Source organism: Muntiacus reevesi, chromosome 6 (assembly GCF_963930625.1).
Source record: "Muntiacus reevesi chromosome 6, mMunRee1.1, whole genome shotgun sequence".
NCBI lineage: Eukaryota > Metazoa > Chordata > Mammalia > Artiodactyla > Cervidae > Muntiacus > Muntiacus reevesi.
Genome location: NC_089254.1, coordinates 41,887,013 through 41,914,446, shown reverse-complemented (window position 1 = coordinate 41,914,446; position 27,434 = coordinate 41,887,013). Strand labels below are relative to the sequence as shown.

General features: G+C 38.4%; 1 protein-coding gene across 1 annotated transcript in view; it reads left to right on the top strand.

The window, feature by feature from the left end:
- FBXL13 (F-box and leucine rich repeat protein 13) overlaps positions 1-27,434 on the top strand; it is a 215,503-nt gene that overhangs the window by 126,828 nt on the left and 61,241 nt on the right. The window contains exons 13-15 of the mRNA XM_065938466.1: positions 10,191-10,289; positions 18,683-18,800; positions 18,896-19,058. Coding sequence (XP_065794538.1) covers positions 10,191-10,289; positions 18,683-18,800; positions 18,896-19,058 — 380 coding nt within the window. The remainder of the gene's footprint in view (positions 1-10,190; positions 10,290-18,682; positions 18,801-18,895; positions 19,059-27,434) is intronic.

Here is a 27,434-nt window from a genome sequence, read left to right as displayed (position 1 = left end):
ATATACAGCCTTGATGTACTCCTTTTCCTATTTGGAACCAATCTGTTGTTCCATGTTCAGTTCTAACTGTTGCTTCCTGACCTGCATATAGGTTCTCAAGAGGCAGATCAGAAAAAAAAAAAAAAAAAAAAAAAAGAGGCAGATCAGGTGGTCTGGTATTCCCATCTCTTTCAGAATTTTCCACAGTTTATTGTGAGCCACACAGTCAAAGACTTTGGCATAGTCAATAAAGCAGAAATAGATGATTTTCTGGAACTCTCTTGCTTTTTCGATGATCCAGTGGATGTTGGCAATTTGATATCTGGTTCCTCTGCCTTTTCTAAAACCAGCTTGAACATCTGGAAGTTCATGGTTCACATATTGCTGAAGCCTGGCTTGGAGAATTTTGAGCATTACTTTACTAGCGTGTAAGATGAGTGCAATTGTGAGGTAGTTTCAGCATTCTTTGGGATTGCCTTTCTTTGGGATTGTACTGAAAACTGACCTTTTCCAGTCCTGTGGCCACTGCTGAGTTTTCCAAATTTGCTGACATATTGAGTGCAGTACTTTCACAGCATCGTCTTTTAGGATTTGAAATAGCTCAACTGGAATTCCATCACCTCCACTAGCTTTGTTCATAGTGATGCTTCCTAAGGCCCACTTGACTTCACATTCCAGGATGTCTGGCTCTAGCTGAGTGATCACACCATCGTGATTATCTGGGTTGTGAAGATCTTTTTTGTACAGTTTTTCTGTGTATCCTTGCCACCTCTTCTTAATATCTTCTGTTTCTGATAGGTCCATACCATTTCTGTCCTTTGTTGAGCCATTAGACTATCATTTGTAAAACTATAAAGTGCTATATATTATATATGATAAAGAAATTATTGCTGCATTTAAATTTTGTATTTGAGAAAAATGTTATATGGTCTTAAGTGTCATCACTCAGGAGGGGTTGTAGTGGAAAAGCAGGCATGAATCAGAAAAGTCACAGTGCAATTTCTGCTTCCCTGGGTCAGGTCTTGGGCCTCAGTTTTCCTGTTAAAGCAATGCTTTGTGTCGTTTCTGAATTACACTTCAACCTGTGTTGGGAAAAAAATATTGAAGAAATTATGAAAAATTTTATGAATCTTATTAAGACTCATAAATTTAAATGGTTGTCATAATTATTAGTTTGAATGCAACTTAATACAAGCCACATTGAAATAAAAAATGAAGAAATAAAACAAAAGCCTATTTAGTATCCATAGATTAATGTAATCTCTGTAGCCAAAATATTTAAGGATGTTTATTACATTAAGTAGTAAAAAATAAAACATCTGGCAACAATTTTTAGATCTTGAAGAATCGGATGATAAAATGATGAGTCTCAGGGGACTCAGATCATATTACCTCCTCCTGAAAATAGGCTTGAAAAAATTGTAATGTTTTCTGAAAAACCAAACTTATTTCAGTTTCTTCTCTTTTCCCTATCATAGCAAATGGCTGATACACAGAATTTCATGAACTGCTCATAAAACTCTACTTTAGTTTTTTGGATCTGGGTGAAGCCTGTGGTTAGAACTGTAGTTGTAAAGCCTCCATCTAACTCAATAAATCTAGACAAAGGAGCTCTGTGGATCATTGTGTTTTAAGAAGAAAGTATTGTAGTTGTGATTCCCTTGATTTAAAAGGACATAAGCCTCCATTACAGCACAAGGGAAGCTGTAAGTAATTGGCCAGTGGGTGAGGAAGAGAACAACGTATTATACTCCATACAAGAATGGTAGAGTTTTGGAAGGGTCAGCCTGCTTCTGCAGGTCACAGTTCTCAGTCATTGTGCCGTGAGTACATACCTGTAGAGTTGGCACCTGTGTTTGCCTTCCTGGTATCTGCAGGCTTCACTAATCTTGTGCTTTAGTTTTATTTTCCTTACTCACACTGAAAAATGAAAGTTTTTTTTTTTTTTGCTTTTCAATGTTCTTAGATAAATATGACAATCTTTAACAAAGGACGATATTGACCAAAGCCCCCCTCTCCACTTTAGAACTACTAATTCTAATTTACATTCTACACACAATTTACTTGACAACTACTTGGCCTATTAACAAGCTGTTGTTGCCTCATACTTTGCTCCCAGCACGGTGTTGTAAAGGGCCTGATGGATAAGATGGGCAGGGATATTACACATGTGCACACCTGGAATTATTATACAAGGCAGAAGGTGCACAATGCGACGTGAGGGCTCTGGTTGTTGGTGCTCTGAGATGTAAGAGAAAGAGGCAGCTCTACCCGAAGCTTCTTCCAGAGCTACCTGGGAGAAGTGCATTAGTGAACATAGAGGCGGGAGTGGCCATGAAGAATATATAGGCTGGAAAGTAGAGGCACATGCAAAGAGAGAGATTGGTAGGTATAATAATTAGGTCTCTTATCCTACCACCACAGAAGACATAATATTTGAAAGCCTATCAAGCTCTCTTAACACAGATCCTGGGAAGTGTTGCTACTGAAGCCTGAGGCACATTTGAATGCAATAAAACAAAATGTTCCATAATGTTTTGGGAGAAATCCTTCTTTCCAACAGTTCATTCCACTTGCTAAGCCAGCCTTCTTTGAGGTCATCAAGAGATTGTGAAGGATATATGTATAAGACTGAAGTCGTCACATTACTCATTAGCCATCGGTTATAGTGCTGGTTAGAATGAGAGGAACAGCTGAAAATGGTACAGGAACACAGCATGGGCTATGTCTACCTAAGATGGGTATTTCTGTCATCGAGGGTCTCACCCTATATATATCTCTTTTTCTGTGTTGTTGAGCTAACTGATTCAGAGACAAAGGAGGACTGGAAAACGGGAGCTCGGTAAGATGGGACCCTCCCTGAGGAGGGATCTGAGCTAGATTTTGCTGCTCAGCACTCTGGTCTTCTTTTCGTGTGGCTCACTGAGAGCTCGTTTCCTTCACAGACCACTCTGTCCTGCTGTGCTGAGACCCAGCCAGGGCAGATGGAGAGAATTTCCCTGTGAGCACCAAGGCTTCTCTGCCCCTCTTAGCAGCAGTAGCTGTCTGCTGGGATTTGAGACTGGAACACCACTGGTGTGGCCAACTTCCCCAAGTTCTCAACCAATGGGAGCTTAACCAGAAAACAGCAGTGTGGCAGGGCTCCAGTTGTCCAAATTGAAGCCAAAATTACCTCAAAAGTAAACAAAAAGAGATCCGACCCCAAATTTTAGAAGAATCCTATACAGAAAATGCACAGATATCAGATGTGGCAAAACCCAGTATTTTACCATGGTGAAATAGTTTGCTTTTTCTCTTAGGGAGGAATCTTTAATTTTAGGCTTGTATCCTCATTACTTCAGTGAAGAGAAAGGACAACTAATAGTTGGTTGGTCTAAAAGATTCTGGCAGGAATATTTGAGTCATAAAATATTAGCCAAGCATCTTTTTGGATATTCTAAAATAAACTATGTACAGAACTAAGCATTTCATGCCAGGACAAAACTGAAAAGCTTTTCTCAGAGGTCTCCCTGCCCCTCCCCCTTCCTTTCCTGGATACAATCTTATTGGTTGATATCACCCAGTTTTTGGCTGCATTACAAGGAACCACTCAGCTGTGGCTGATTTCTGCTATCACTTTTTCCCCCTTGTTCAGGAAATCTTGTCATGAACATGTTTCCAAGACAGCAAGAGAGAAAAGTTTTTTACTTGTTTTTGGGAAGACATTATTGGAGATACAAGTGTTAGGGTAATAGACTTGTTGTTGTTATTATTTAGTTGTTAAGTTGTATCTGATTCTCTTGCAACCCCATGGGCTGTAGCCTGGTAGGGTCCTCTATCCATAACATTTCCCAGGCAAGAATACTGGAGCAGGTTGCCCTTTTCTTCCCCAGGAGATCTTCCCAACCCAGGGATTGAACCTGTGTCTCCTGCATTGCAGGCAGATTCTGCTTAGTCATTGGGGAAGCAGGGCAATACACTACGGCTGAGATAAGGGGAGAAATTTAGAAGTGTGAAAAACAACTGCTCCCATCCCTGGATCTGGAGTTATGGGGAGAAATGGTCTCTGGCCTTGGCTCTGCCGTTGACTGTGTGACTCAAGAACATTTGTTCATTCATTCAGCACTTATGGAGCACCCACTCTGTGTGTGGCACCATGTCCAGCATGGGGACACACAATGAGGAATAGATAAGGAATCTATTCTCAAATCACCCAACTTCTCTAAATACCGATTCTTCATACTTATGGTGTGAGGGATACACTAGAATGATCTTTCAAGGTCTTTTACCTCTAGTTCTTGAATCTTTATTTTTCAGTGAGCTCACAATATGCCCAGAAGAACAGTAACAGGAAAACTAGTACTCAAAACATACCAGGTATCATGCTAATTAACCACTTTTATATACATGACTCTGTTTTCTCAAGAATCTCCTAAAATAAGTATTATTATACCCATTTTATAGATAAGAAAACTAAGCATCAGACAGGTTGAGTTGCCTTTTGTTATAAGTGAGAAAGAGATAGACTCAAACCCAGCTCTGCTGGCTGCAAGCCCAGCATTCTTTCCCTGTCCTCTGTTCTCCAGATTTATAATGTTAATTTATTTCCCCTGGACTTTTCTCTGTGAGTACTTATGGAAAACTTATTCAAGAATCCATGGCAGTACAATATGAAATACCTAATTTTTGCCTTATGGGTCTTTCATTAGTTTTTTCTCCCTCTTTACCTACTAAGTTTTTCTTATTCATCCCAAGGGTGATCTTGCCACATCATCTAAGCCCAGTGCTCCCACTGCTTTGCCTTTGCTTGTGTTTTACCTTCAACTTTGAATCACTTTCAATCTTGTTTGTAGCCAAATTCTGTGCTCTTTTCCAGACTTTGTCTTACTCCTAAATTTAATTCATCCATACCCGGATCGTTATTCAACACAGTAAGAAGTTTAAAAGAAAAAGAGTATAAGATCATCTCCTTGGGGGAAATATAACATGCACAAATTATAGGAATGTTATATGCTAAAATAGTTATAGACCTGTAAGGGCAAGAGAAGAAACGTAGCAGGATAGGGCTGGAGTCACTGGGACTTAAGGAATAGCTAAGGCTTGATTAGATGAAAAAAGAGGTGGAGAAAGTTTACAAGGTTGGACAAAGAGCAGACAGGTCCACTGAGTACTGGAGAAGTTGGACGCCTCAACGGCCAGAATGACGAAGTTTGAAGGGCTCTGGAAGCTGGGATGGAACAGTTGAACTGGATGTTATTGTTGCAGAATGTTAATCAGAAGGAGTACTGGATTACTCATCTGTGTTCTTGCTCTACCAATCTGTAATCTGGAGAAAATTGATCAAGAGATCTGAGTCTCCATTTCCTCATCTCCTGGGGCTACCTCAGTCTATAGAAGTCTCAGCTCCTTAGAACAACCTCTCTTCTTTTACTGTTCCTGCCTCCAGACATTTTGTAGTATGTCTTTTAAGTGTGAGCAGTCAGTTATGAGACCTTTCACAACATAGTATAATCACATATACCCTGTGAGAACTTTCACAGTGCTGAAAAACATGATTGGTCACAAAGCTACACAAGTTAAATAATAAAAATTAAGTTATACAGTCTAAATAATAAAATACAGGCTATACAAGTTAAATAATACTTATACACAAGCATTAAAAATGGAATTTTTGATTGGGAGTTTGGGATTAGGAGACGCAAACTAGTATACATAGGATGGATAAACAACATGGTCCTACTGTCCAGCACAAGGAACTATACTCAATATCCTGTAGTAAATCATAATGGAAAAGAACAGAAAATATATATATATATATATCTGAATCACTTTGCTGTACAGCAGAAATTGACCCAACATTGTAAATCAACTATATACTTCACTAAAATATTTTTTAAAATGGAATGTTTCCCCTACCGATTTCAAACTTTAACTTTAGGACACTCAGTTCAGTTCAGTCGCTCAGTCGTGTCCGACCCTTTGTGACCCCATGAATTGCAGCACACCAGGGCTCCCTGTTCATCACCAACTCCTGGAGCTTGCTCAAACTCATGTCCACTGAGTTAGTGATGCCATCCAACCATCGCATCTTCTGTCATCCCCTTCTCCTCCTGCCTTCAATCTTTCCCAGCAACAGGGTCTTTTCCAGTGAGTCAGTTCTTCGCATCAGGTGGCCAAAATATTGGAGCTTCAGCATCAGTCCTTCCAATGAATATTCAGGACTGATTTCCTTTATGATTGCCTAAGTTCCTCAATTAAATATTTCGAATTAAAATGTTAAGACTTGAGACTTTGTGTTTTAACTTGAAAATATGGGGCAACAATAAGGTCTTAGGGCTTTGTTGTTAGTTGTGTATGATTCAAACAGTTAGTGGTGCCAGATGGGGTGGATGGTCTCAAAGATGCTGATCTGGATAAAAATGTGGCCAGGCAAGCTTAGATGATCAGCCAGGACAAAGCAGGCAAGAGCAAAAAGAGCACTAACCATGAGTCTAGGAAAAATCAACGTCCAAAATATTCAAGGAAGCTGTGATGTTAATTTTAGTGTGTCTACTTGAATGGGCCATGGGTGCTCAGTTTTTTTGATAAATATTATTCTAGGCTTGTCCATGAGGGTGTTTCTGTATGAGATCAATACTTAAATCAGTGGACTGACTAAAGCAGATTGCCTTCCTCAATGTAGGTGGGTCTCATCTAATCTGTTGAGCGTCTGAATAGAACAAAGAGACTGAGAGGGAAAATATACTCTCTATGCCTGACTGTCTTCAAGCTAGAATATCAGTCTTTCCCTGACTTCAGACAATACCTTCAGCTCTCCTGGGTCTTCAGCTTACCAACTGCAGATCTTGGGACTTCGAAGCCTCTATTGTTGTTTCAGCCAGTTCCTTATAAGAACTCTATCTATCTATTTATGTATGCATGTTTTTTCTTCCTTCCTTCCTTTCCATCTATTTGTCTGTCTGTCTATATATCTATCTACTTATCTCCTATTGGATCTATTTTTCTGGGGAGCCCAGACTAACACGGTAGCATTAGGATCCACATCCTAATGGGTGGTTGTGAGGATGACACAGACCAGTTATGTGAAAATATATTGGAGCTGAAGCTCTAATATTTTGGCCACCTGATGCAAAGAGTCAATTCATTGGAAAAGACCCTGATGCTGGGAAAGACTGAACATAAAAGGAGAAGAGGGCAGCAGAGGATAAGATGTTGGATAGCATTGCTGACACAATGGGCATGAATCTGAGCAAATTCTGGGAGACAGTGAAGGACAGGGAAGCCTGGCATGCTGAAGTTCATGGAATTGCAGAGTTGGACATGTTTGAGTAACTGAACAACAATATGAAAACTGCCTTAAAAAGTACCTGGTAACAAAAAGTGTTACTTAAATGATAGCTATTATGAGCCCTACTGGGGTCCAATAGCTCACCACAGCTTCTCATGGAACATTTTGGATACTACGATCAGAAACTTTCCCTTCCAGTCCATGACTAAGGAGTAGGGGTAAGAGGAATTCAACAGACGTTTTCCTGAGCTTTACCAGGAAGTCTTTGAAATCATCTAACAGGACACTTTTAGGCCAAATATCACCTAGAGGCTTGGCCTTTTAACAAGTTAAAAGGACCATGTCCTGGAGCAGAAGTCTTCAGTAGATACTCACTTTCAGCATACATTAGATTTCTTTAGGTATGTGACTGCAAGCCTACCGTGTGAGGAAGAGGACTGAATTTCCTTCTTCTTTCCTTTTATTCAATTTTTTCTGATTACAGAAGAATTATATGCTCATTAAATAAGATTTTTAAAACATAAAAGTAACATAAAAGAAAATAAAAATCATAAGCTCAGCATCCCAAGATAAACAATATTTTGAAATGTTTCCAGTTTTTTGTCTGTCTGGGACACATATATTTTTAAAAACAACATTGAGATCATAATATATACGGTAGCTATTCCTCTATCTCCCTCTCATATTGTGAAGATGATTTGGTACAAGACTTCCCCCTGATATTTGTTTTTGGAAAGAGTCTTACTTTCCCATTACTGAATCAGAGCATCATCTTATTGCCCATCCAAGACCATTTGTTAGGAAATGAAGTCTAAATAACAATGTTATTTTAAGATAACTCATAGGGAAATATATTTGATCTTTTGACCAGTAACTATTTTTTGAAAACTCTCTACCACTGTTGCTTCTATTAATGTAGATAATGATAGCTGAAAGAAGTCAACAAACAAAGCTATAGTAATCAAAACAGCGTGGTACTGCCACAGGACAGACATGTAGAACTGAGAGTCCAGAAATCTATACTGTTATGGCCAACTGATTTCCAACACAGGCGCCAAACCATGCAGTTGGGGAAAGAATATTCTCTTCAACAACTGGTGCTGGACAACTGGATTATCCATGAAAAAAATGAAGTAGGTTCTCTACTTCATACTATATAAAAAAATTAACTGAAAATGGACCAATAACCTAAATGTGAACTAAAATGACAACACTTAGAAGAAAACACTGAGAATAAATCTACATGATCTTAAATTTGGCAATGGATTATTAGATATGACATCAAAAGTATAAGCAACAAAAGACAACCTAAAGAATGAACAAAATATTTCCAAATCATATATCTAAGGGTTTAGAATCCAGAATATACAGGAACTCTTATAACTCAACAAATGACAAATGACCAATTAAAAAATAATCAAAGGACTTGAATAGACATTTCCCTAAAGAAGACATTCAAATGACTAATAAGCACATGAAAAGATTTCAATCTCATTAGTCATTGGGCTTCCCTGGTAGCTCAGCTGGTAAAGAATCTGCCTGCAATGTAGGAGACCCCAGTTCAATTCCTGGGTCAGGAAGATCTGCTGAAAAAGGGATAAGCTACCCACTCCAGTATTCTTGGGCTTCCCTGGTGGAAGCCTAGCTGGTAAAAAATCTGCCTGCAATGCAGATGTCATCAGGGGGATGCAAATCAAAATTACAATGAGGTACTACTGCAAACTCAGGAAATTTTTTGAAAAAGCAAAATATGAAAAAATAAAAAATAAGTTTTGGCAAAGATGTGGAGAAATTAGGACCCTTGTAGATTGCTGGTGAGACTGTAAAATAGTACAGTCACTGCAGAAAATATTTTGATGGTTCTTTAAAAAGTTAAAAGTGGAATTACCATATGATCTGGCAATCTCACGCCTAGGTGTATCTCACCCAAAGGAATTTAAAACTGGTATTCAAACAAGTAGATGCACATGTATGTTTACAGCAGCACTTTTCACAATGTCCAAAAGATCTAAAACAGATGCGTGGATAACAAAATGTGATATGTCCATATGATAGAATATTATTCAGCCATAAAAAGGAATAAGGTACTGACACATAACATGTTGTGAACTTCAAAAACATCAGGGCAAGTGAAACAAACTAGACTCAAAATGACCACATACTGCATAATTCCTCTTGTAAGAAATATTTACAATAGGTAAATCCAAAGAGACAGAAAACAGATTAGTGATTGCCAGGGGCTAGGGAAGGTGTGTCGGAGAAGGCGATGGCACCCCACTCCAGTACTCTTGCCTGGAAAATCCCATAGATGGAGGAGCCTGGTGGGCTGCAGTCCATGGGGTTGCTAAGAGTCAGACACGACTGAGCGACTTCCCTTTCACTTTTCACTTTCATGTATTGGAGAAGGAAATGGCAACTCACTCCAGTGTTCTTGTCTGGAGAATCTCAGGGATGGGGGAACCTGGTGGGCTTCCGTCTATGTTGTCGCACAGAGTCAGACATGACTGAAGCTACTTAGCAGCAGCAGCAGCAGCAGGGAAGGTGTGTATGGGGAGCAACTTCTTAATAAGTAGAAGGATTTTTTTAGGGTGATAAATATGTTTTGAAACTACATAGAAGTTGTGACTACAAAATTATGATTAGTTAAGAGACTTTAAGTGACTAATTTTATGTTATATGAATTTTACTTCAATACAAAATAGAATAACAAGTTAAATAGGCTTACCATGGTGATCATTTCACAAAACATACATATAAAAATTAAAATAAGGAAATCAAGATTAGAATATGTGTTTCCTTTTTATGTCTGCAACATGTTATGGTTTCAATTTTAAAACACAGTAGCAAAATCATAACACATCTTTGGTTATTACTATCTTTGGGTTTTATTAGAGGTGATGCTAATGGGTTCTTCCATCATTTTCACCAACTTTGTACAATTCAGATTTCAGTCCAAGGCTTCAGGAACATTGCAAACAGCTGCAGTGGGATAATGCATCTGACTATCAATGACATGCCGACTCTGACAGACAACTGTGTAAAAGTAGGTATTTGGAAACTACATTTTCTTCTCAGTCCCATTTGGTAGGCACATTTTCTAGTGGCTTGAATTGCTGAAAAATATGAATGGGCTTTTCTTTGCAATTGATGTTTATATAATTATGAAATTTATACACACACTTGAACATTTGAATCTTTAAATACCCTAAGAAACTTCATTTCACATTTAGGATATTTTTATTTCAATGATATTGCAATCAAATCTTTTTTTTTTTTTCAGTGGGTTTTGTCATACATTTATGTGAATCAGCCAAAGAGTTACACGAATTCCCCATCCCGGTCTCCCATCCCACCTCCCTCTCCACCAGATTCCTCTGGATCTTCCCAGCCCAACAGGCCCGAGCACTTGACTCATGCCTCCCACCTGGGCTGGTGGTCTGTTTCACCACAGATAATATACATGCTGTTCTTTCGAAACATCCCACCCTCCCCTTCTCCCACAGAGTTCAAAAGTCTGTTCTGTACTTCTGCGTCTCTTCTTCTGCCCTGCATATAGGGCCATCGTTACCATCTTTCTAAATTCCGTATATATGTGTTAGTATACTGTAATGTTCTTTATCTTTCTGGCTCACCTCACTCTGTATAATGGGCTCCAGTTTCATCCATCTCATTAGAACTGATTCAAATGAATTCTTTTTAACGGCTGAGTAATATTCCATGGTGTATATGTACCACAGCTTCCTTATCCATTCATCTGCTGATGGGCATCTAGGTTGCTCCCATGTCCTGGCTGTTATAAACAGTGCTGCGATGAACATTGGGGTGCACGTGTCTCTTTCAGATCTGGTTTCCTCAGTGTGTATGCCCAGAAGTGGTATTGCTGGGTCATATGGCAGTTCTATTTCCAGTTTTTTAAGAAATCTCCACACTGTTTTCCATAGTGGCTGTACTAGTTTGCATTCCCACCAACAGTGTAAGAGAGTTCCCTTTTCTCCACACCCTCTCCAGCATTTATTGCTTGTAGACTTTTGGATAGCATCCATCCTGACTGGCGTGTAATGGTACCTCATTGTGGTTTGATTTGCATTTCTCTGATAATGAGTGATGTGGAGCGTCTTCTCATGTCTTTGTTAGCCATCTGTATGTCTTCTCTGGAAAAATGTCTGTTTAGTTCTTTGGCCCATTTTTTGGTTGGGTCATTTATTTTTCTGGAATTGAGCTGCAGGAGTTGCTTGTATATTTTTGAGATTAATCCTTTGTCTGTTTCTTCATTTGCTATTATTTTCTCCCAATCTGAGGGCTGTCTTTTCACCTTACTTATAGTTTCCTTTGTTGTGCAAAAGCTTTTAATTTTCATTAGGTCCCATTTGTTTATTTTGCTTTTATTTCCAATATTCTGGGAGGTGGGTCATAGAAGATCTTGCTGTGATTTATGTCAGAGTGTTTTGCCTGTGTTCTCCTCTAGGAGTTTTATAGTTTCTGGTCTTACATTTAGATCTTTAATCCATTTTGAGTTTATTTTTGTGTATGGTGTTAGAAAGTGTTCTAGTTTCATTCTTTTACAAGTGGTTGACCAGTTTTCCCAGCACCACTTGTTAAAGAGATTGTCTTTTTTCCATTGTATATTCTTGCCTCCTTTGTCAAAGATAAGGTGTCCATAGGTTCGTGGATTTATCTCTGGGCTTTCTATTCTGTTCCATTGATCTATATTTCTGTCTTTGTGCCAGTACCATACTGTCTTGATGACTGTGGCTTTGTAGTAGAGTCTGAAGTCAGGCAGATTGATTCCTCCAGTTCCATTCTTCTTTCTCAAGATTACTTTGGCTATTCAAGGTTTTTTGTATTTCCATACAAATTGTGAAATTATTTGTTCTAGTTCTGTGAAAAATACCGTTGGTAGCTTGGTAGGGATTGCATTGAATCTATAGATTGCTTTGGGTAGAATAGCCATTTTGACAATATTGATTCTTCCAATCCATGAACACGGTATGTTTCTCCATCTGTTTGTGTCCTCTTTGATTTCTTTCATCAATGTTTTATAGTTTTCTGTGTATAGGTCTTTTGTTTCTTTAGGTAGATATACTCCTAAGTATTTTATTCTTTTTGTTGCAATGGTGAATGGTGTTGTTTGCTTAATTTCTCTTTCTGTTTTTTCATTGTTAGTATATAGGAATGCAAGGGATTTCTGTGTGTTAATTTTATATTCTGCAACTTTACTATATTCATTGATTAGCTCTAGTAATTTTCTGAAAGAGTCTTTAGGGTTTTCTATGTAGAGGATCATGTCATCTGCAAACAACGAGAGTTTCACTTCTTCTTTTCCTATCTGGATTCCTTTTACTTCTTTTTCTGCTCTGATTGCTGTGGCCAAAACTTCCAACACTATGTTGAATAGTAGTGGTGAGAGTGGGCATCCTTGTCTTGTTCCTGATTTCAGAGGAAATGCTTTCAATTTTTCACCATTGAGGGTGATGCTTGCTGTGGGTTTGTCATATATAGCTTTTATTATGTTGAGGTATGTTCCTTCTATTCCTGCTTTCTGGAGAGTTTTAATCATAAATGAGTGTTGAATTTTGTCAAAGGTTTTCTCTGCATCTATTGAGATAATCATATGGTTTTTATCTTCCAATTTGTTAATGTGGTGTATTACGTTGATCGATTTGCGGATATTAAAGAATCCTTGCATTCCTGGGATAAAGCCCACTTGGTCATGGTGTATGATTTTTTTAATATGTTGTTGGATTCTGTTTGCTAGAATTTTGTTAAGGATTTTTGCATCTATGTTCATCAGTGATATTGGCCTGTAGTTTTCTTTTTTTGTGGCATCTTTGTCTGGTTTTGGAATTAGGGTGATGGTGGCCTCATAGAATGAGTTTGGAAGTTTACCTTCATCTGCAATTTTCTGGAAGAGTTTAAGTAAGATAGGTGTTAGCTCTTCTCTAAATTTTTGGTAGAATTCAGCTGTGAAGCCATCTGGTCCTGGGCTTTTGTTTGCTGGAAGATTTTTGATTACAGTTTCGATTTCCTTGCTTGTGATGGTTCTGTTAAGATCTTCTATTTCTTCCTGGTTCAGTTTTGGAAAGTTATACTTTTCTAAGAATTTGTCCATTTCATCCAAGTTGTCCATTTTATTGGCATAGAGCTGCTGGTAGTAGTCTCTTATGATCCTTTGGATTTCAGTGTTTTCTGTTGTGATCTCACCCTTTTCATTTCTTATTTTGTTAATTTGGTTCTTCTCCCTTTGTTTCTTAATGAGTCTTGCTAATGGTTTGTCAATTTTGTTTATTTTTCCAAAAAAACAGCTTTTAGCTTTGTTGATTTTTGCTATGGTCTCTTTAGTTTCTTTTGCATTTATTTCTGCCCTAATTTTTAAGATTTCTTTCCTTCTGCTAACCCTGGGGTTCTTCATTTCTTCCTTCTCTAATTGCTTTAGGTGTAGAGTTAGGTTATTTATTTGGCTTTTTTCTTGTTTCTTGATGTGCACATGTAATGCTATGAACCTTCCCCTTAGCACTGCTTTTACAGTGTCCCATAGGTTTTGGGTTGTTGTGCTTTCATTTTCATTCGTTTCTATACATATTTTGATTTCTTTTTTGATTTCTTCTATGATTTGTTGGTTATTCAGAAGCGTGTTATTTAGCCTCCATATGTTTGAATTTTTAACAATTTTTTTCCTGTAATTGAGATCTAATCTTACTGCACTGTGGTCAGAAAAGATGACTGGAATGATTTCAATTTTTTTGAATTTTCCAAGACCAGATTTATGGCCCAGGATGTGATCTATTCTGGAGAAGGTTCCGTGTGCGCTTGAGAAAAAGGTGAAGTTGATTGTTTTGGGGTGAAATGTCCTATAGATATCAACTAGGTCTAGCTGGTCCATTGTATCATTTAAGGTTTGTGTTTCCTTATTGATTTTCTGTTTAGTTGATCTATCCATAGTTGTGAGTGGGGTATTAAAGTCTCCCACTATTATTGTGTTACTATTAATTTCCTCTTCCATACTTGTTAGCGTTTGCCGTACATATTGCGGTGCTCCTATGTTGGGTGCATATATATTTATAATTGTTATATCTTCTTCTTGGATTGATCCTTTGATCATTATGTAGTGTCCTTCTTTGTCTCTTTTCACATCCTTTATTTGAAAGTCTATTTTATCTGATATGAGTATTGCGACTCCTGCTTTCTTTTGGTCTCCGTTTGCGTGAAATATTTTTTCCCAGCCCTTCACTTTTAGTCTGTATATGTCTCTGGTTTTGAGGTGGGTCTCTTGTAGACAGCATATATAGGGGTCTTGTTTTTGTATCCATTCAGCCAATCTTTGTCTTTTGGTTGGGGCATTCAACCCATTTACATTTAAGGTAATTATTGATAGGTGTGGACCCGTTGCCATTTACTTTGTTGTTTTGGGTTCAAGTTTATTCAACCTTTCTGCATTTCCTGTCTAGAGAAGATCCTTTAGCATTTGTTGAAGAACTGGTTTGGTGGTGCTGAATTCTCTCAGCTTTTGCTTGTCTGTAAAGCTTTTGAATTCTCCTTCGTATCTGAATGAGATCCTTGCTGGGTACAGTAATCTAGGTTGTAGGTTATTCTCTTTCATTACTTTCAGTATGTTCTGCCATTCCCTTCTGGCCTGGAGGGTTTCTATTGATAGATCAGCTGTTATCCTTATGGGAATCCCTTTGTGTGTTATTTGTTGCTTCTCCCTTGCTGCTTTTAGTATTTGTTCTTTGTGTTTGATCTTTGTTAATTTGATTAATATGTGTCTTGGGGTGTTTCGCCTTGGGTTTATCCTGTTTGGGACTCTCTGGGTTTCTTGGACTTGGGTGGCTATTTCCTTCCCCATTTTAGGGAAGTTTTCAGCTATTATCTCCTCGAGTATTTTCTCATGGCCTTTCTTTTTGTCTTCTTTTTCTGGGACTCCTATGATTCGAATATTGGGGCGTTTCACATTGTCCCAGAGGTCCCTAAGGTTGTCCTCATTTCTTTTGATCCTTTTTTCTTTTTTCCTCTCTGCTTCATCTATTTCCACCATTCTATCTTCTACCTCACTTATCCTATCTTCTGTCTCCGTTATTCTACTCTTGGTTCCCTCCAGAGTGTTTTTGATCTCATTCATTGCATTATTCATTTTTAATTGACTCTTTTTTATTTCTTCTAGGTCTTTATTAAACATTTCTTGCATCTTTTCAATCTTTGTCTCCAGGCTATTTATCTGTAACTCCATTTTGCTTTCAAGATTTTGGATCATTTTTATTATCATTATTCTAAATTCTTTTTCAGGTAGATTCCCTATCTCCTCCTCTTTTGTTTGACTTGGTGGACTTTTTTCATGTTCCTTTACCTGTTGGGTATTTCTTTGCCTTTTCATCTTGTTTAGATTGCTGTGTCTGGAGTGGGCTTTCTGTATTCTGGAGGTCTGTGGTTCCTTTTTATTGTGGAGGTTTTACCCAGTGGGTGGGGTTAGATGATTGGCTTGTCAAGGTTTCCTGATTAGCGAAGCTTGCGTCAGTGTTCTGGTGCGTGAATCTTGATTTCTTCTCTTTGGAGAGCAATGGAGTGCCCAGTAATGAGTTTTGAGATGGGTTTATGTGTTAGGTGTGACCTTGGGTAGTCTGTATGTTGACGTTCAGGGCTATGTTCCTGCGTTGCTGGAGAATTTGCGTGGTATGTCTTGCTCTAAAATTTATTGGCTCTTGGGTGGTGGTTGGTTTCAGTGTAGGTTTGGAGGCTTTTGGACGGTCACTTATTACTTAAAGATCCATATAGTCAGGAGTTTTCTGGTGTTCTCAGGTTTTGGGCTTAAGTCTCCTGCCTCTGGATTTCAGTTTTATTCTTCCTGTAGTCTTAGGACTTCTCCAACCATACAGCACTGATAATAAAACTTCTAGGTTAATGGTGAAAAGTTTCTCCTCCGTTAGGGACACCCAGAGAGGTTCACAGAGTTACATGAGGAAGGGGAGAGGGAGGAGGGAGATAGAGATGAGCAGGAGGAGAAAAAGGGGGACTCAAGAGGAGAGAGACAGATCTACGAAGTTGTCTGATCCCAGAGTGTTCTCCGTAGCCCAGACACCCACAAACATTCACAGAATTGGATTGGGAAGAGAAGGGGAAAGGAGGAAATAGAGGTGTTTTGAGGTAGAAAACAGAGAGTCAAGATTGGGAGAGAATAATCAACACACTCCTGAATAAAAATGGGAGCTGAATATTGGATTCTTAAATGTTCACAATTTATATCATATACTGAAAAACAAAAATTAAAAATCTAGAGTAGAGGTTAGACTCTTAAAAATACTATATTAAAAACAAAAACCAAAACATAAAAAAAAAAAATTTTAGAAATATATATGAAGTTTGGTTTAAAAATAGGGCTTCTCTTCTTCTTCAATTTTTTTTTTTTTCCCTGTAAGGTTATAGTGTATTGAAAATGAAAATTAAGGAGTAGTAAGAGGCGTACTACATGACTTTAAAAGAAATGAGAAAAAGAAAAATAGAAAATAGAAGAGAAGAAGAAAAAAGAAAAGGAAAAAAAAGAAGAAAAAGAAAAAAAAGAGAAAAAAAATTGTTTTACCTAATAAAAAAATCATAAAAATCTTATGAAAATGAAAGTTAAGGAGTAGTGGGGGAGTAATAGGGAATTTTAAAGGAAAATAAAAGAGAAAAAAGAAAAAAAAATTTTTTTTCTTACTTAAAAAAAAAAAAGAAAAAAATATATCTAGGAATTTCTCTGGAGTTGTTTCGGTCAGTGTGGGTTCGGCTCAGTTTCAGATATCTCCTCGTTCCAGCTTATACTTCTCGATATCTATAGGTCCTTCCGGTGAAGTCGGTGTTTTCTTCAGGGATTTTAATCTGTTGCACCGGTCCCTTCTGAAGCGGTTCCCTTTGTTTATTTGGCTTCTGTTGCCGGTTTCTTCCACGCCTAATTTCCGCCCTGACACAGGTGGGCGGAGGTGGATTCTTATTCAGGTAGCTAGTTCCGTCGCGCTCCGGGGTGGAGCTGGTGCTGCAGGGAGGGGCTGGGGCTATTTTCTCCGTCTGGGCTGCTCACGCTCCAGGCGGTTCCAGCCCTCGGGTGATTCACAAAAGCGCGGAACACAAAGCTGCGCCTGCGGTTTGTCCCCACGCCGCCCGAGTGGCTCAGGCAGCCAGGCGCTTGTCAGGCGCTCTCTCCCCGGGTGCGGCGCGTCTTCTGCCCTGCGCGATCCCAGCCTCAGTTTCCGCCCGCGCCAGTTGGGTGCAGTGCGCCTTCTGCCCTCCGCGTCCCCAGCCCCAATCCCGCCCGCACTGGCCGGGTGTGTGTACTGTGTCTAGCCACGACCCTCCCGGCGGATGTCGACCATCCAGAATCTCCGGAGGTCTTTGATTAGAAGGCGGAGGCCCGTTTGCAGTGTGGCAGGGGATGCGGTCCTTGGGGCCGAGCCTGCCCCCTTCCCTCCCCCCTGCCTCCTGCCTCTGGCGGGGCTGGGCCGGTCCGCAGCCTGCGAGCTCTTCTCAGGACTTTCTCGGTCCCTTTGTTCTGCGAACGGCCGGCAGTGTGTTCCGCCGGTTAATTTTCTCTCTCTCTTGCTCTTCCACAGTTCAAGCTGGGAACTCACAAAAGCTCCCTCCGATTGTCCTCAGGGCACTCAGGCCCCAGACCCTACCCCAAGCAATGCCGCCCACTCCTCTCCGTTCCGCCCCCACTTGCTGGTTGCGGATGCGGGCTTCTGGGGTACTTTTCTGCTGGGAGTTGCTTTTAGGCTCGTAATCTGTGGGTTTTATTTATTCTATCCCTCCCAGCCAGATTCAAACTCCGAGACTCAAACACTTCCCCCAGGCCCGACAGTGCGAGGGTTTCCCAGTGTCTGGAAACGTCCTCTATTAAGACCCTTCCCGGGACGGATCTCCGTCCTTAGCTCTTTTGTCTCACTTTTTATCTTTTATATTTTGTCCTACCTCCTTTCGAAGACAATGGGCTGCTTTTCTGGGCGCCTGGTGACCTCAGCTAGGGATCAGAAGTTGTTCTGTGAAGTTTGCTCTGCGTTCAGTTATTCTTTTGATGAATTTCTAGGAGAGAAAGTGGTCTCCCCGGTCCTACTCCTCCGCCATCTTGGCTCCAAATCTGCAATCAAATCTTAAAAAATCATATGTAAGCTTAAGTATAAACCTTAAGTGTAGTTCTACATGTCTAGTTCTACATGTACTGATTTCTTTCAGCATTCCATAGTCTCATGTTTTCCTGTCTTTTGTAATACCATTTAGTTGATTCCTACACATTACTCAAATATAAGTGTAGTAAAGTATACTGGAAAAAGTAAAAGCTCCCATTTTCTTTGACAATAGGACAATTAATAGTTAATGTGTCTGTTTTCGAAAAGACTGAGAGAAAAAATAATCTCATGACTTTGATAAATGTGCTCTATATAATCTGATTAATCTTTTCTTTTTTTCCTTCTAAAGGCTTTAGTTGAAAAATGCCATCGTATTTCATCAGTAGTTTTCATTGGTGCACCACATATTTCTGATAGTACTTTCAAAGCTCTTTCTGCTTGTGACATCAAAAAGATCCGATTTGAAGGTGTGAGATATTAAAAAGTAGTTTAGCATTAATTTTTACTTTTAATCTTGCAGTGATTCAAATACAATCCTTAACTTTTTCTTTTTTTTTAACAGGAAATAAAAGGATTACTGATGCATGCTTCAAACTTATAGACAAGAGTTATCCAAACATCAGGCACATTTACATGGTAGACTGCAAGGGAATAACAGATGGTAGCCTCAAATCACTCTCACCTTTGAAGCATCTCACTGTGTTGAACCTGGCAAACTGTGTAAGGTAAACAGTCATTCAGTCAAGAAACACTGATTATCTAGAATGTTCCAGGCTTCCTCAAGATGCTCATTGGTTAGTATAGTAAACATGAAAGTTAGGGATCTAAGTAGAGGTAAGTGCAGAGTTCTGTGGTAAAACAAAGGAGGGGCACCCAACCCAGACTAGTTATATGTGGGCACGGGGAGATTATCAGGGAATGCTCAGGATATGTGGAATCACAGGCTCTTGTAAGATTAAATGAAGTCACCAGAACATTTGTGGGCTACTTATCCTAGTGAAGGTTCTCACAGCTAGTTCAGTTAATAGGTCTTTTTCCCAAATGGACTTTCTGACTTGCCTATGAAGAACCAATCTTACTGAAGTGTTTCCTCTTGGGTACTAGTGAGATTTTTCCTCTGTGTGTATCTGCTCACAGATGGCAAGTTCTTACTGAAACCCTTTTTTTTTTTCACCTTAGTTACAAATAGGCTTCTAACTTGGCATTCTCAGGTGGGCAAGGATCAAATTCTTGCTAAAATTTCTTCCCCAATTGATATCTCAGTCTCTTTCCTATGTAAATTTCTTAAAATATCATGGGGCCAGAAGATAACAAAACAGCATGTGACCTACAAAGAAACTGGTTAATAGGTTGGATAACATAAGACAAGTCAGAGTAGTAAGCTACACTAAACAAAATCTTAACCCATGGTCCCTATTATTAAAATGGGGAGGCACCAAGGGTTGGGAGGGAAGGCAAAGACAGGATTTGAACTGGGAAAAACCTGGATTAGAAAATAAAGCTTCTAGTTAACAGCCAATAAGGAACTGAGGCCTCCTACCAAGAGACATGTAAGTAAATTTAGAAGCAGATCCTCCACACTCAGTAAATTCTGCAGATGACTAAAGCCCCAGCTGATATCTTGTAGTTGCAAGCTCATGAACAAGCTGGCATCATAATGGAAGCACAATATGGAAGCTATTATACAGCAGCTAATGGACTTCCCTGGTGGCTCAGCTGGTAAAGAACACACCTGCAGTACGGGAGACCTGGGTTCTATCCTTGGGTTGAGAAGATCCCCTGGTGGAGGGCATGGCAACCCATACCAGTATTCTTGCCTAGAGAATCCCCATGGACAGAGGAGGTTGGTGGGCTGCAGTCCACGCTCAGTCACTCAGTCAGACATGACTGAGCAACTAAGAACATAACAGTTAATCCTATTTGTATTAAAATAAATAAAATTGAATTGCACTCATATATTTCACTCAGGCTTCTGTAGGTTAATTAATTTTAAAAATAAATGGAGGTTTTTATGCTTCTAGCAGTATCATTGGCAAAACACTTCAAAGGACTCCTCGCTATTTATACAAACAATTTAGATTCTTGATGAAACATACTTTCAATACATTGCTGAGCCTACAAAGAGTAACAGAAATATCCAGTTCATGATTCATCACCATCCTCTCAATGAGCAGACTCTCTGAGATGAAGAGTGAAGAGCAAGCAAACATAAACAGTGGGGCTGCTACTAGCATAAATGTTCATTTCAACATTGGCATTGAGAGAATCAATTTCAGTAAGACTCAGATAGGGAAGCAGGATGAGACTTCTGCAGCGTTTGGACCCTTCAAAAGGGACAAAATAGTCTCAAGTAGACAGTACCCAAGCCCCTGGAATAAGTTATCTCCAAGCTTTTTTGAAGGAAAGCATCTTCTCTTTAAGCATCCAGGATTCCCATAGGTTAAAATCAAATAAATAGATGCTCACAATTAAAGACCATCAAACATATGAAGATATGAGTCATCAAGTGTACAAAGATAGGCAAAATAAATTTGAGCTGAGTAATTCAGATATTAGAAGAATCAGTCATAGAATATTAAGTAACTATGTATAAAATGTTTGAATAAATAGATAATGGAACCAGAAATATGAGCAGGCAACAACATAACTAGACTAGCCATGGAAGTAAAAGACATTTGCTCCTTGGAATAAAAGCTATGACAAACCTACAGAACATATTGAAAAGCAGAGACATCACTTTGCCTAAAAAGGTCCATATAATCAAAGCTATGGTTTTTCCAGTAGTCAGGTATGGATGTGAGAGTTTGACCATAAAGAAGGCTGAATACCAAAGAATTGATGCTTTCAAACTGTGGTACTATAGAAGACTCTCAAGAGTTCCTTGGACAGCAAGGAGATCAAACCCGTCAATCCTAAAGGAAATAGACCCTGAATATTTACTGGAAGAACTAATGATGAAGCTGAAGCTCTAATACTTTGGCTACTTGATACAAAGAGCCAACTCTTTGGAAAAGACCCTGATGCTGGGAAAGACTGAAGGCAGGAGGAGAAAGTGATGACAGAGGATGAGATTGTTGGATGGCATCACTGATTCAATGGATACAAGTTTGAACAAACTCCAGGAAATAGTGAAGGACAGGGAAGGTTGCTGTGCTGCAGTCCATCAGGTTGCAGAGTCAGACATGACTTAATGACTGAATAACAACTTGAAAAACTAACTTTTAGAAATAAAAAAATATGATGTAATTATTGAAATAAAATGGATTGCTAATCAGCAGATTAGAACTCAGTGAACAGAGAAACACAAAGTTGGAAGATAACTGAAGATATGATAGCAGAGTGAAAAAATAAAAAGAAAAATGTAATAGAGTATAACAAAAGATGTTGAAGCTACAATACTTTGACCACCTGATGCAAAGAGCTGACTCATTGGAAAAGACCCTGATGCTGGGAAAGATTGAGGGAAGGAGGAGAACAGGATGACAGAGGATGAGATGGTTGGATGGCATCACCGACTCAACGGACATGGGTTTGGGTGGACTCCGGGAGTTGGTGATGGACAGGGAGGCCTGGTGTGCTGAGGTTCATGGGGTCGCAGAGAGTCAGACACAACAGAGCAACTTAACTGAACTGACTGATAACAAAAGATAGGGGAGGTTTAATATTAGAGTTTTAGATTAGATTTTTAAAAATTCATCTATAGAAGATACACTTAAAATGGGAAATTTGAGAATCAAAGCATATATTTTTCTCAACCACATATCAATCCTTCAAAAAATGGACTATGTATAAAGTTTTAAAGCAAGTCCTCACAACTTTTACATTACTGGTATCAACAAACTATATTCTCTTACTACAGTGCAATTAAATTAGGAATCAGTAATAGAAAGCTACATTTTAAAAATATTTATGATTTAAAATGAAAATTCCAGAGCATCAGAATCACCTGAAGAGCTGAATAAAACTACACATGCCCAAGCTCTGTCCCAGAGCTACTGAGTCTGAATAACTAGGGATGGAACACCAACTAACATTTTTTTTAAAAAAGCAACATGGGAAAAATTGAAAGCATTTCCCCAGAAATCAGGAATAAGACAAGGGTGCCCACTCTCACCACTACTATTCAACATAGTGTTGGAAGTTTTGGCCACAGCAATCAGAGCAGAAAAAGAAGTAAAAGGAATCCAGATAGGAAAAGAAGAAGTGAAATTCTCGCTGTTTGCAGATGACATGATCCTCTACATAGAAAACCCTAAAGACTCTTCCAGAAAATTACTAGAGCTAATCAATGAATATAGTAAAGTTGCAGGATATAAAATTAACACACAGAAATCCCTTGCATTCCTATACACTAACAATGAAAAAACAGAAAGAGAAATTAAGGAAACAATACCATTCACCATTGCAACAAAAAGAATAAAATACTTAGGAGTATATCTACCTAAAGAAACAAAAGACCTATATACAGAAAACTATAAAACATTGATGAAAGAAATCAAAGAGGACACAAACAGATGGAGAAACATACTGTGTTCATGGATTGGAAGAATCAATATTGTCAAAATGGCTATTCTACCCAAAGCAATCTATAGATTCAATGCAATCCCTATCAAGCTACCAACGGTATTTTTCACAGAACTAGAACAAATAACTTCACAATTTGTATGGAAATACAAAAAACCTTGAATAGCCAAAGTAATCTTGAGAAAGAAGAATGGAACTGGAGGAATCAATCTGCCTGACTTCAGACTCTACTACAAAGCCACAGTCATCAAGACAGTATGGTACTGGCACAAAGACAGAAATATAGATCAATGGAACAGAATAGAAAGCCCAGAGATAAATCCACGAACCTATGGACACCTTATCTTTGACAAAGGAGGCAAGAATATACAATGGAAAAAAGACAACCTCTTTAACAAGTGGTGCTAGGAAAACTGGTCAACCACTTGTAAAAGAATGAAACTAGAACACTTTCTAACACCATACACAAAAATAAACTCAAAATGGATTAAAGATCTAAATGTAAGACCAGAAACTATAAAACTCCTAGAGGAGAACATAGGCAAAACACTCTCTGACATAAATCTCAGCAAGATCCTCTATGACCCACCTCCCAGAATATTGGAAATAAAAGCAAAATTAAACAAATGGGACCTAATGAAACTTAAAAGTTTCTGCACTACAAAGGAAACTATAAGGTGAAAAGACAGCCCTCAGATTGGGAGAAAATAATAGCAAATGAAGAAACAGACAAAGGATTAATCTCAAAAATATACAAGCAACTCCTGCAGCTCAACTCCAGAAAAATAAATGACCCAATCAAAAAATGGGTCAAAGAACTAAACAGACATTTCTCCAAAGAAGACACAGATGGCTAACAAACACATGAAAAGATGCTCAACATCACTCATTATTAGAGAAATGCAAATCAAAACCTCAATGAGGTATCATTACATGCCAGTCAGGATGGCTGCTATCCAAAAGTCTACAAGCAATAAATGCTGGAGAGGGTGTGGAGAAAAGGGAACCCTCTTACACTGTTGGTGGGAATGCAAACTAGTACAGCCACTATGGAAAACAGTGTGGAGATTTCTTAAAAAACTGGAAATAGAACTGCCATATGACCCAGCAATACCACTTCTGGGCATACACACTGAGGAATCCAGATCTGAAAGAGACACGTGCACCCCAATGTTCATCACAGCACTGTTTATAATAGCCAGGACATGGAAGTAACCTAGATGCCCATCAGCAGATGAATGGATAAGGAAGCTGTGGTACATATACATCATGGAATATTACTCAGCCGTTAAAAAGAATTCATTTGAATCAGTTCTAATGAGATGGATGAAACTGGAGCCCATTATACAGAGTGAAGTAAGCCAGAAAGATAAAGAACATTACAGCATACTAACACATATATATGGAATTTAGAAAGATGGTAACGATAACCCTATATGCAAAACAGGAAAAGAGACACAGAAATACAGAACAGACTTTTGAACTCTGGAAGAAGGGGAGGGTGGGATGTTTCGAAAGAACAGCATGTATATTGTCTATGGTGAAACAGATCACCAGCCCAGGTGGGATGCATGAGACAAGTGCTCGGGCCTGGTGCACTGGGAGGACCCAGAGGAGTCGGGTGGAGAGGGAGGTGGGAGGGGGGATCGGGATGGGGAATACGTGTAACTCTATGGCTGATTCATGTCAATGTATGACAAAACCCACTGAAATGTTGTGAAGTAATTAGCCCTCAACTAATAAAATAAAATTAAAAATAAAATAAAATAAAAAAGCAACATGGGTGCTTTTGATGCACAGCCAGGTTTAGGACTAACTACATTAACCCATCAACTTGGCCATTATGTGAAAAAATCCTTTCTATTGATATTTATGCTTCCTGGATTATCATATAAATTTATATATACATACATATAAACACAGATACACGTCAGTGTGTGTGTGTGTGTGTGTGTGTGTGTGTGTATAAATGTGTGTTTTCAGGCTACTTTTTCTGTTTCAATCATTCATCTGTCTTCTATCTAATCTTGCAAAGTATTTTATCTATAAAAATGGGGAAAATAAAGAGTATATACTCAGGATTGTTGTGAGGATAAAATAAATCAATTCACATGATATGTTTAGAATAGTGTCTGGCACTTAATAAAACACTCAATAAGTGTTATCTATTATCATTATTATTATAGCTTAATAAATTCTTTACCATCTGAGCCACCGGGGAAGTCCATGAAATCAGAAGACAATTGCTTCTTGCCAGGAAAGTGATGACAAACCTAGACAGTGTGTTGAAAAGCAGAGACATTACTATGCTGACAAAGGTCCATATAGTCAAGGCTATGGTCTTCCTAGTGGTCACATATGGTTGGGAGAGCTGGACCATAAAGAAGGCAGAACGCCAAAGAATTGATGCCTTTGAATTGTGGTACTGGGAAGACTCCTGAAAGTCCCTTGAACAGCAAGGAGAGCAAACCAGTCAACCTTAAGGGAGATCAACCCTGAATATTAACTGGAAGGACTGATGCCGAAGCTGAAGCTCCAGTACTGTGGTCACCTGATGTGAACAGATGACTCATTGGAAAAGTCCCTGATGCTGGGAAAGATTGAAGGCAGAAAGAGAAGCGGGCATCAGAGGATGATACGGCTGGATGGCATCACTGATGCAATGAACATGAACTTGGGCAAACTCTGAGAGATGGTGAGGGACGGGGAAGCCTGTCATGCTGCAGTCCATGGCATTGCAAAGCGTCAGACAGGACTGGGTGACTGAACAACAGCAAAATATATTCTAACATCTAACAGACTGAAACTCTCTTCATGAGTTGTCTTCTTTTAAGTTATTAGATATTTTTGCTAGTTTATTGTTCCAAATGAATGTTGGAATAATTTTGTCACATTTCAGAAAAAAATCCTATTGAGATATTAATTGAGATTATGTTAAATACATAAATTTTGGAAAGATATATCGTTTTATAATGCTTACTTGAGTTTCTCTTTCTTTGCCCAAGAATTATTTATTAAAAATGTATTCAGATATGTAAGTAGTTTATATCTAATTATAATTTTGTTACTAACTTTTAGTTTTATAACATCATGGTACAAGCATGTGACCTCTGTCTTTTGGAGTCTTTATTTAGGGGTAAGGCTGATGGGAAGGTTGATGGTTAAGTTGTTTATCATGTTGAATATACTTTAATAGTCCATGAAACTTAAATTACATTAATTATATTAATTTTTATGTCCCATTTTTGTTTGTCAAAAGCCAAGTCTAATACAAAATTGTACTTTAATTATGTTCTTTTTGAATTCCTAATTATTTTTCCTTCAATTTGTATTCATGCTATATTATGTTTGCATAAAGGGGCTTCCCTGCTAGTTTAGACGGTTAAGAATCTGCCTGTAATGCAGGAGACCCGGGTTTGATCCATGGGTCTAGAAGATCCCCTAAAGAAGGGAATGGCTACCCACTCCAGTATTCTTGCCTGGAGAATTTCATGGACAGAGGAGCCTGGCAGGCTGCAGTCCATGGTTTTGCAAAAAGCCAGACATGACTAAGCGACTAACACTATATGTTGCATAAAAAGTCATGACTTGGATTTTTGTCTTCATAGTAGTATTTTTAAGAATTATTTGGTTAAAAGGTAATTTTTTAAAAGATTGTAGGATGACTTAGTTTTTTACAATTCGGCTTATGAATATACTTAATATTCAAAAATTTGTAATCCATATTCAAAGGCAACCAAAATTTAGAGTAAGATTTGATTTACAATGACCATAAACATGACTTTGGCTCTGTGTGTGTGCTTAGTCACTGAGTCATGTTCGACTCTTTGTGACCTTATGGACTGTAGCCCGTCAGGGTCCTTTGTCCATGGGGATTCTCCAGGCAAGAATACTGGAGTGTGTTGCCAAGCCCTCCTCCAGGGGATCTTCCTGATCCTGGAATCAAACCAGGGTCTCCTGCATTGCAGGAGGATTCTTTACCAGCTGAGCTACCCAGGAAGCCCAGAATTGCCTATAAATGTTCCAAAGCAAATAAATTGATTTAAAATGTTAAAAAAAAATCAAATACCAGAAAAAAAATCAGACTGGCCTTGGATTTTCCCTCTGTAACAGAAAATACATTTAAAATTGATATTTTATTAATATTCTTTATACTGTTATATTTATATGTTTGGTATTTCTCTTGCAGGGAAGAAATCCAAGACCAATCTGATTTTTAAAAAATTTATTTTATTGACGTATAGTTGATTTACAATGTTGTGTTAATTTCTATGGATAGTAAGATTTTTTTTAACATATAATACATATATTTATAAATTGCTAGATCACACAACATATTTTAAATTGCCACATTATTACACCATTTCACTGTACATAATTTCATGGCAGAGAAGAATATGATCTCCAAATTCCACACCCATCCATATTCTCTTCTTTGGAGGTTAATTCTAATCAATATAAAACTACCCTGTTAGTCTTGTTTAATATTTTTACTAGCATAGTATTTTACTGAATTGCCTTCCCTGTGTCAATTTTATTTAATTTGCCTAATACTACTTCAGAATTTTCTTCTTCTT